Genomic DNA, 11414 nt, shown 5'->3' on the forward strand with positions numbered 1-11414 from the left:
CTGCTGGTGATTCATCCCAGCTAAATCAAACACTCAAAAAAGGTCAACACTGTCAGTGAAAGACAAATTTGTTCCACTTGAGTGTCATTTGTAATGAAAGAAGGGGATTTTCAGTATCATGGACAAAAGAACTCAGAAGCTGCTTGGCATTTAAAGCAGAAATATTTTATTCCTCTAAAAGTGGCATTAATAAACAGTCTTTTTCTCACGGTTTCTGTTTTCATTGCAGTGAGTTGGCCAAGATGGGTGTAAATTTGGCGGGCCACCAGAAGAAGATTTTGTCCAGCGTGCAGGGCCTGCAGACCCAGGGGACGCACATCCAAGTATAACAGTTTACATATAAACACACACAGTGGGACAGAGCCAAAACGGATGCTCCTGTGAAGAGTTTCCCCACTGAAATGGGAGTTGCAACGGATACTCTGTGCTCGGGCCCTCCCATTGGTTTAGAGACACACTGAGATGGAGACAACATGGACGCTTGACTCCTTCACTACTTTCTTGCAGTTTCACCATTCTTCCCATCCTCGATTTCGATGGGCACTACCTGCTTCAAGCACCACACAGAGAGACACATGTCCAACAACCATGCCACATCTAGACAAACAACCCAGACCATTTCACACCATATCAGCTTAACAATAGAAGAAAAAAAAGATTTTTAACTAATGAAATGACAAAAAAAGTAATTAGAATATAATTATCATCACTGTCTGTGAGGTGTACAGTTGGTTTTTACTGTCATTTACTTTCTGTTTTCACCTTGAAGAGTTTAAAAAGGGTTGAAAGATATGTATATGTGTAGATACATGTTTATATGGGCTGTGTGTCCCACAACCGTAGAGATGGACCTAACGTTTGTATTGTTGGTGAGGTTTTATTATCGCTCAACCTTAATACGAGTCATTATCCAGTACATGTATGGCCCCTTCCATTGCTTTAGGCATACAATGAATGAGCCAAGAGTCTGAATGACATGAATGTGTGAGGTGAGGGGAACAGGAAAATGGACCTTTAGAGATAGGCAGGGATGTAGATTTTGCTAGCTCATGCAGGACAGTAGTACGATCAGTTATAGTGATTCATTTGACCGGGACAAGGGGTGCCCTCGTCACTACAGTCAGACACACTTCCATAGCAGCTCCAGTGCACGTTTGCTAGTCTGCTTGTACTTCAGCTGTAACAGTGCACAAAAACAGCACAATTTATCATAATCTTCCATAAATGACTGTCTATTCCAAACAGCATATTTTTAATCAGCTGTTGCAGTATGATGTTGTTGGGGGGTATTTCAGCCCAAGAGTTTGCCTTTCTATGTTTCAGGTGTTTAAAGAAAAGTTCAGGTGTTTTCATGTAAAGCAAAGGTTGTGCCATGGTCGTGATAGAGTTGACACTGTTATGAGCGTGTGAATTGTTTTTCCAGTGTTGTACCATGTACAGTTCCCTTGACATGTTCATCTGGGCCACATATGAAAAGTCTTATCGTTCCCAAGGCCGGATGGTGGACACAAGGGCAGAGGTTGTGATAACATAACAGTGGTTTTCCCAAATAGTCTGCTAGATGAAAAGTGCATCAGAATGGACCCTTTTCTGCCGAGATGAAATATGCTGTGTGGATTTTCAGCTGTGGCCACTACAAGAGGGTAAATTTCACTTAGAATGATAAATTATGTCTCACTTTCTTGTTATCAGCCATGCCAACCTGTTTTAAGCATCCTTACTTTCAAACAGGCACCCATGAGGTGTATTTAGAAGACAATGTTTACAGCAAAAGCAAATACATTGGTTGGTTTTCACTTGCTGCTTTTCACTTTGAATACAGGGTTTAAAATGATGGTACCCTCTCTGTGTGCACTGCATCAATGGCACTGAACCTGCTTTAGTGTGTTCCCGAGCTCTGTTTAAATATATGTGGTACTCTATAGGACCAGCAGTGGCATAAAGTACAGTATATATGATTGTATCATAGTGTAAAATATGTACAGTGTTGATTTCCAATGTTAGAATGTTTGTAATGATAACAATGACGATGACTATGATGTACTTTTATTGTGAAAAACGAGATTTCTGGAGGGGCGGGTCATACAGGAAACAAGTGAAGAGAGGTGATTGGTTGGTCTGAACAAAGGAATGTAGCATGGTGCAAAGCTTCGGCTGTGATTGACAGGTGACAGTGACTGCAGTTTTCACATAGTGTTAGAATGAGTGCAATGGACCTTCATTACTGATACACTGGCTTCATTGGCAAACCTTTCTCAACCAATGGGAACATGCTTTTTTTTTAAACATGTGTCTGACCACAACACAACTTGGATTAATGCCTGTTTGGATGTGAAAGACATGGCAAAAGGAAGTTGACCTTACACTTAGCCTTTCCCCAAACACACGTCTTGTTGAATCAGAGCTAAGCAACCCTAACAAGGCACAGCAGACCTGTCACGTTTCACACTTTTTAAACCCAACAAAGCGATTGGCATCTGCTTGGTAAGCACCAAGTTAAGAGTTTGGACTAGGGATGTACATTTTAAGTATTTTCCGTGATCGATTTTTGGAAGTGTTAACGATCAATTATCGATTAATCAATAAATAAAAATATTTATATTATTCTTATTTGAAAAACAAGGCCAAATACTTTTTTCCACCAAAAATATATTTTCTACAGCAACAAAATGCATATAACTGACGGTATTGAATGCGGATACATGTTTAACACTGATTATCAACGATCAGGCTCATAAAAATATTCTCTGTGGACATAGTCTTATAAAGTGAAGGCTCATAATACTAACAGAGACGTACTTCAGACTCACAGTGTCCAGTTTTCTGTCTACTCGTTCTTATTGAGAAAAATAAACGTGTGTATTCGGTCAGGTGTCAGCCGGGAGCGCAACCGGGTCATAATCAGTCCAGCAGCAGAAAAGCTCAGACGGCTCTGATGTTGCTGGTCTGCAAACATAGCGTACTAGCAATTCCCACCAGTCTGTTGGATTTGTATCTAAAGGTGGGGAAATTTCCTGTTTAAAGTTGTCAACCTTCGTGTCCGTGTCGTTGTTGGCAGCAGTTGCGTATTGATCCTCTTTAAAAAGCAGAGACCTGTCACTCAGCCGCAGCCGCCAGCTGAGCGTCTCCGCTGTGCTCAACACTTTTAACAGCTGATTCACATCGAAACATGCTTTAAACTTAAAACTCCTCCCTGATAGCTGAGTGTAATATGAGACCACATGTTGTTTGTTCCACGTGACGGAAAATTGAAAACAAAAATGCGTGCTTCGAGTAATTTCTTAACAATCAATTAATCAATGAATTGTGTACATCCCTAGTTTGGACATTTATGTTGTTTTGTTTAATAAAAAAATGAAGAAGAAGGTAAAAAGAATAGCAATTCACCTACAGTCTATCATTTGTTGGGAAAATACAGGTTAGACAAACAAAGCTTTTGTCAGATCAGTGTTGTATTTCAGACTGTGTCAAAGCCACTTTTTTGGATACCATCAAATTTAAGGGTACAATATTAAAAGTGAATTTTGTTTACGAGTCTGCCACTGTTATTTTCAGTTGCACATCAATTGCTTGTGTTGAACCAACAGCAGTGATCTCCAAGACAAATTCCTGAGTTAATTTTATTACAGTGAAAATCATCAGCGTACACGTGACACTCCTGCTGTGCTTGTGTTATGTGCTGCTTTTGCTAGCTCATGTGATGAACCTGTTCCCCCCAGCTAAGTCACACCACCTATTAAACTTAAACACAATCCTTAGACGTTAAGCAATTACCACTATCAATATTACCGCTCTGCAGTAATGCTTTTAAACCACACATACTGCTTAAGGAATCAAAGTGTCTTTCTTTTTGACTAATGCTAACATGAATTTTAAATCCGAGCATTTGCTGCCAAGCCTTCAAGCTTGACAGGGAGACTGATTGGATAACTCTTCCTTTTACAGTTGCAGAGCTGTTTGCCTTTTAATGCCTCTGCATGTTTGCTTTCAGTAGATGGAAATCTGATAAAGACAAACCTTGCTTCTTTTTTGGTACACTTCCTTGAAAAACACGGTTAAAACATTTTCTCTTTGGTCCATGTCCAAAATCTCTTTCTACCTTTAAATGATATGTATGTGACAAATATTTTACCCCAGTTGTTACTGAAAAACAGACAGTGACATTTATCATATATTAAAGGAACTTTGGAATCAAACACTTGGCAGACACAGCATCAGTTGCTGCCAGGTTTAGTGTAAAGTTAGATGGGGAGGCAGCACAAGGCTTAGAGTTGTGGTTTTTCTGTCCCATTGCTCTACATTTCTTTGAAAAAAGAGGCATAAAATGTGTTACGCATACAGGTAAACAACTACGCACCTTTCAGCAACTGCAACAAAACAAGAAATTAAAAACAAAACTGTAAACTGCTGTGTTGTCAGATGTTTCACATACAGAACTACAACTACCACAAATCAAGAGTCAGAAAGTGTTGGTACATTCTACTCATGCTAACTCTGTGATTTCACTCTAGCGGGCTACCTTTGACCGCTGGCCTTTTAGATGCCTTATTTAATGAGCTATTGTTCTTTTCTGTTGCCCAATAGAGGGGATATTAAGAGTAAAGTGTATGTACAGGTAGTATTTATGTGTTCTTCAAGATGACCTCACATCAACACCTTGGTTTTGTACATCCCAGAGAACCCCTCCAACAGCACTTTCACTTTTATTTCTTTAAAAATAAAAATAAATGAAAATAAAAAACATTTTGTTCACAAAAAAATGTGAAAAATCTTCAATCTGATTACCTGTAAGACCTGACAGATATTGACGGAATCGCTCTTATTTATTTTTCTTTGAATATATTAGGGATATGGTTGGCTTACAACTTTAAAGGGTGCATTTGGTTGCAGAATTATTTTTATGTGCAAGGTTTCTCATGCAATGTCAGGATTGAAAATGATAGAAAGGATGATGTCCTCTTCTATTTAAGGCTTATTTAACACTTCCACTTAAAACATTTTGAAGTCCTACCCACACTCTCAATAATGCGTGTCACTAATCACCATTTTCAAGGTCAGCTATGTGGGTTGCCTGATCCAAAATACAGTGTTTGTCCTCCATTTCCCACCAGATCTGTATTGTAAATGTTCATGAGTGATTCTCATTCGAGGCTTTCAGCTCTTTCTCTCTCCCCCTTCTCTTGCTCTCTTTCTTTGGCCCCCGTACAATCCTTTTTTTGTCCCCATGCCAGTTTCCTCTGCGTTGCTTGTTGTAAAGAGTGTAGGCATTCTAATGTCTTTCATGTTGCTGTAATAAATATGCTAATATTTCTAATTTCTCACCTGAAGCCTGCAGTGTATTTTTCTTTCACACATTCTCTGCTTTTTCTCTCTCTTTTACACGTGTACACACACACTTGTTCATTCCCCCCAATTCCACAGTAAAATTACTTTGGGACCGGCAGAATAGGACAGCATAAATATTCAAAGTGTCTTTCCATAAAAAGTGTTAGGAAGCCCCTCGCTTAATTATTTTTTTTTTTGCTGTGTAACAAAGCCTGAAGGTATCAAATTTTGTTTTGGTGAGCATGACTGGGAAATTTAAGGGGAGTCTCATTTGTCTCCAGCTCTGCTCTAATGGTGATAGTGGTGGTGAAATTCTCATCATAACATTCTTGAATGGTAAAAAATGGCCATTCCTGGAACCACATCATTATCAGTGTGTGTAGTGTGTGTATGTGTGTGTGTGTGTGTGTGTGTGTGTGTGTGTGTGTGTGTGTGTGTGTGTGTGTGTGTGTGTGTGTGAGTTTGTGTGTGTGAGTGTGTGTGTGAGTGTGTGTGTGTGTGTGTGTGTGTGTGGGTGCTTCTTACTGAGGGATAATTCTGTCTCGAGGGAAGGGGCAGGTCAGTGACTCCTGGCCTTGGTTAACCCCTTAATGCACTGGCCCAGTTGCTGTCACTCTATGTTACCGCCATTACACCTCATTTAGCCCATCATATTAGGGTCCATATTCCCCTATCGCTTGCTCACTTCGTCTCTCTTCCTCCCCCCCCAGATGCACTGCAGGGCATACAAATATTCAAGGCCTCCATTCTCCATTTCCTCAGTATTCATCTCCTTCTACTGTCCTCCTCTTAATCTTTCTGGTGGCCTTGTGCATCCCCATTTTTCTCTCCTCTCCCATCCATCCTTAGACAAAAAAAGGTTGTGGCGAGCTCTCTGACCTCGACTGCACCATTATTTTTCTCCTCCTCATCTAATTCCCCCTCTACATCCATCCATCAATATATCAAGACAGATATTTTGCACATTCAGTGTCTCCTTGAGGCCCATTTTGTCTCACCTTTTCTCTTTTGCCATTAAACACAGATCCAAGCCAGGGGTTTTGGTCTCCTGGTGTCATCGTGGATAGAATGTCACCTCACGTATTTACTTTGGCTAACATGGAGGCGAGTGGGAGCCAAAGGCTTAGGCGATTGATTCATCATGCAGCTGCTATTGGCATCATGTGAAAAGGTCAGGTGTCCCTATGGAGAACACTTAAAAAGGCCACTGGTGACTGATGAGGCTGTCATGTTTGTATCACATACATGCACAAGCTCTCCGTCTCTCACCCTCTACATGTATGCCTCCTCTGTCTTCCTCTTTTCTATACATGCTCTTTATGACACACACATACACACACAGTCTCGTGGGAATGGTAATTGGGCCCCTCTGTCATGCTGTCGGGTGACGGTTTGAGTGTCCCCTCGTGTGCAACAGCAGACATTAAAATAACACAAGAGACCAAACAGCCATAGATCCACTGTGACCTCTGCAGGGTCAGCCATATGCACACGCGCCTGTGTGTGTGTGTTCATAGTTGTGTGGATGCTGCATCTGTGTGCTCCTAATGCATTGTGAGCCCAAAGCAGATGCTCGTGTGGGAGCGGGTAAGTGGTTCAGGTATCAAAAATGGAAGCAAAAAGAGAGATACGATCGAAACCAGAGGAAAGATTCTATCAGTGGTTGGCTAAATTTGCTTATGTTCATGCTTTGTCCCTCTTGATTGCATTGCATGTGTCCTCTCTAATCAAGCATGGCTGACTTTAGAAGGGCTCAGTATTTTTTGGCTTTGCAAAAACACACAACCACACAAATGCACACATCAGTGCTTTTCTGTCTCATGAGGTTTTAGTTTGCTATCAAAGCGATTTCCTGTCTCAAATTTTCATCAGTAATCAAAGTTCCTGATTGAATTTGAAAAGTGAGCCGAGCTCTATAAATCACATTACATGCCTCACTCCCATCATGCCTGCTCTCATCAGCCACAGGAACGAGACGCCACCCTGGGTGTACGTCTGCTTCGCGGTCTCCTCGTATGTGTGTGTTCCTGTGCATAGAGTGGAGCGGAAAAATGGATGTTGACATAGCTGAGATTTGAGCCATGCGATTTTGTTTTGCTGGGACAGATAATCCAAAAAAAAGGAGGGAACAATGTTGAAAGGACAATAAAGATAACACACCAGGGTCTGGATGTATGAGGAAGCTATTCTTTACTTTTGTTTTCTTGAAATTGGACACAAGATAGATGGACTTGTTGCATCAGTACATCTCAAATGAGTGATACAGTCAGGTAAAGTGAAATGGTGAGGATGACTCTTTTTGTCAAAGGGTTCAGGGGAACTCAACCAAATCCAATCCAATATTTAATCCTACTTATAGTACAGACCCACTGAACACAGTGTGCCAGTGCTGAAAAATCATCCCCAGTCATTGTGTATTGCAACTGTCCGCTTCACAGCGCAAAGCATTCTGGGATATCCAGCAACACAAGCCAAGCTGGTAGCCCCACTGTTTGAAAATGTCTCTCTCATTATGTCAAATCATCCAAAGAGAAATCAATGATATGCTGTTGAGTAAATAAACATTATGGGGAGCCAGTTTTATTGAAAAGGCTCCTTAAAAACAAGTGAGGCAGTGAAGGTGGACGGCACGTCTCTGGTTGACTTCATTGTTTGTTAGAGGCAACGCAACCTTAAACCTTCAGTTTATAGAGGTACAAATTATATTTATGCTATGCTCCAATAAAATAGAACCTTTACCTCTGGCCTCGTTGCACTGCTTCCTTTGCTCTTTTGTATAATGTGCAGAAATAAGAATTATACATGTTCCAAGGAAAGTCATCAGTTCTTCTATAACAGCAAGCTTTGCCAGTTGCTCTTAACTATTCACTGAGGAACGGTTTTGCAACAATAGTCGCACTTGCAGCTCTCCATAGGGACTTGGCTTGAGAACTGGAGGGGCGCCAGTTCAAGTCCCAGTATGAACAACGTTTGGCAAGTGGACTGGTGGCTGGAGAGGTGCTGGTTCACTTGCCTGGGCACTACCGAGGTGCCCTTGAGCAAGGCACAGAACCCCCAACTGCTCGGGATGCGCTGGATGCTGGCAGCATCCTCACTCTGACATCTCTCCCTAAGTGCATGTCCACTGCATGTTTGTGCATAAAAAAGAATTGTATTTATACACCAAACAGTGTGTGTAGCATGACCAAAAAATAACACGAGTGGAAGAAATTAAATTTCCCCCCTGGGGATTAATAAAGTATGTTTCTTTTCTTCACAAGCTATATGTCACTGAAGAAGACAAAACAACCACAAAAGGAATCAAACAAATGTAAATAGACATTAAAAAAAAACTACAAAAACAAGCAGTGTTCATTAAGAGACGTTAAAGAGAGTCAAAATACCAAAATAACTACAAAGAGAAGTAAAAAAAAAAAGCTTATAAGCCACAATGTTAAGTACAAAAACTACAAAGACCTGCAAAGCAGCAGCAAAGTGACACAAAACAAACACAGAGGAAAACAGAAAGATGACAAAAGGACATAAAATACAAAAAAAAAGAAGCAAAACTACATCAAAGACACAAAAAACAACTACAAAGAGACAAACATTACAAAGAGTAAGTAGTGAAACAACAACAGAAACATTCATATGAAACAGCTGAAAGAAGAAGCAAAACAACAACAAGGTTAAAGAAAGACAAAAGTAAGCAAATCAGCAAGGAACTGAAACAACAACTACAAAGAGATGACAAATGAAGCATGATAATCATGGCAACAAAGTTATTGAAATCAAATTAAAAGTGTACAGACAGAAAGATCTGAAAAAAGATCTGTTGATAAATAAAACTGCTTCAAAGACATGGAAAAAAAAATACAGGAGACTTTGCACAAGGGCTCATTGTCACATCATTTGCCCACAGTTGCTGGTTCCACATATGCTGAAAACTGCAGTGTTTTAGATATCACCCGACCTAAATCAAATAGGTTGCCTGAAAAAAATAATGAGCGAGAATAGTGTCTGTGTTGGACAGCTGTCACCACCTGAAATCAGTTACGTATTTTGAATTGGTGTATAAGCAGATAAAGGATGAACTGAATATGAGGGGAGGAGAGTAAATTGTGTTTGAGTTAGAAAAAAAAAGGTGAAGAAAAACTTGGAGGGGCTTAGAGGGACTGAGATAATATTGACCACATAATCCCTCACAGATGTGGAAATCGCTGTTTAATGCCTGGCAGACATGACATGCTGAACTGCTATTGGATGACTCAAGAGGGTCTCTGAGCAAAGACAAACTCTCTCTCACGTTCAGGCCGTGCTCTTCACTGGCGATGGAAAGATTATGAAAATCTAAATTCAGGGCAAATGTAGCAAGGCCTAGATCTCTTAGTGTTTAAAATGAATTAAAGCCTTGATTACTTAAGGATGCTGCTCATTGTCTGAAATGCTGAAAGTGTAGTTTGCCATTCTTTGATATCCCATTATGAACCTATTGTGTGACAATGATTGCAGAACGTTGCATGATTTCCTGCATATGTTGCCTCTCTGTGTACATGTCATAGGGGCCAAGCAGAGACACGAGTGTGCCTCTGTACACACCATGTGTTTACGTGCATTTCCTATCCCCTATAATCAAACGCAGCTCCTCAAGTGCCATCAATCAAGCTTTGATGTTTGAAGGAAGAGCCAAGAAACTACTGCAACTGTCTTGTGAGCCGAGACTGAGCCGGGGGGGAGCTGATCTAATGTTGGTGGATGCAAAGGAAATGTTTTTCTAAGATGAACAGAGGTGTAGAAGCTCAGGGCTCTGCTGATAACTGTGTGTATTATGTAGCCCAGCAGGTATGTGGTTACTTCATAGAACTGTTTAATATCTTGGCCTCTATTGAGACAGTTGTCTGTGACATCAAAGTGTTACAGCAATATGGTTCAAATCTGAGAATCAGCCTGCATACTCATGGACCTTTCATCATCCTTTTCTTTTTCTTCATCATCAACTACTTTTGTCTTGCTTTGTTTTTTATGGGGAGAAAGAATACATAGCAGTGAGTTTGCATTCAAAAGACAAAGGCATACACAGACATAAATACTGGTGCTTTTATCATGAGTCAAAATAATATATTCTTCAAAATCGTCACCCTATTAAAATAATGGCCTAAGTCATTTTTTGACGAAAATGAGTTTTTGGCCTAAATCATCTCTTGATGATTTAAAATCGCCTTAATCCTAAATTGAAAGGATTATGCTCTTTATGCCCTATAGGACAATGGCCTATGTCAAGAGGGGGACTTAGGCCATTTTATTCTTATCCTAAGTCAAAATTTTTGATTCTTTAGGATAAAATGTCTGACTTGGGCAATTTAACAAGCTTTCATGACGGCAGCTGCTTCAAGAAGCAACAGAATCTGAAGTGCAGAAGAAGCTCTAAACATGATTCTTGTATCAGTTTCTACCGGTGAGTGATAAGGTTTACTATCGACCTGACATTTGTTCAATTTAGGTTAGAGTTATTAACATTTTGAGTTTCCTTGATGGAATTAAAGGACAGTTAATAGTCAGGTTTCAAAAAGTTGTCAAAACCGGATGTTGAAATGGGTTAAGTTCAATAAAAACCCAGCAAAGAAGACCTGGAGAAGTGAGGAAAGGGACTACCTCCTGACCAGTTTGATTTACCTGACATTTGTTTAATTTAACTCAGGGTAATTTCAGTTTTGAGTTTGCACTATGGAATGAAAGGGCAGTTTAAGCCAGGTTTAAAGTTTTGTAAGTCACACTAGAATGTTCCAAAATTGGCCTAAGTCACTTTATTCTTTTATGTTACATAATTGAGACACAACGCTCTATGTATGTCAACAGTCATCCACTGTCAAGGCCTTTTTGATTGAACTGATTCATAATTATCATATGCTCTGCATTTGGTAAGGTTTTTTGTGTTTTCCCAAAAACTAAAAAAATGACTAAGGCCATTATTTTAATAGGCTGACGAAATATAAGGTTAAAAAAGTTACAAATGCTAAAAGGCTGTTTTGGTTAAGTGCTTTAAATATATGACAACTCATTCAACCACTGAAGATATTACTCTGAGTGGCAACCACCTTTTTGGGGCTTTC

At 40.0% G+C, this 11414-nt stretch overlaps 1 protein-coding gene across 1 annotated transcript in view; it reads left to right on the forward strand.

Annotated features, from left to right (window-relative positions):
• The window catches only part of epha4b (eph receptor A4b), a 120140-nt gene extending 114819 nt beyond the window's left edge, over window positions 1-5321 (forward strand). The window contains exon 19 of the mRNA XM_034702670.1: window positions 230-5321. Coding sequence (XP_034558561.1) covers window positions 230-329 — 100 coding nt within the window. The 3' untranslated portion in view covers window positions 330-5321. The remainder of the gene's footprint in view (window positions 1-229) is intronic.
• The last annotated feature ends 6093 nt before the right edge of the window (window positions 5322-11414 follow it).

Source organism: Notolabrus celidotus, chromosome 15 (assembly GCF_009762535.1).
Source record: "Notolabrus celidotus isolate fNotCel1 chromosome 15, fNotCel1.pri, whole genome shotgun sequence".
Classification (NCBI taxonomy): Eukaryota; Metazoa; Chordata; class Actinopteri; order Labriformes; family Labridae; genus Notolabrus; species Notolabrus celidotus.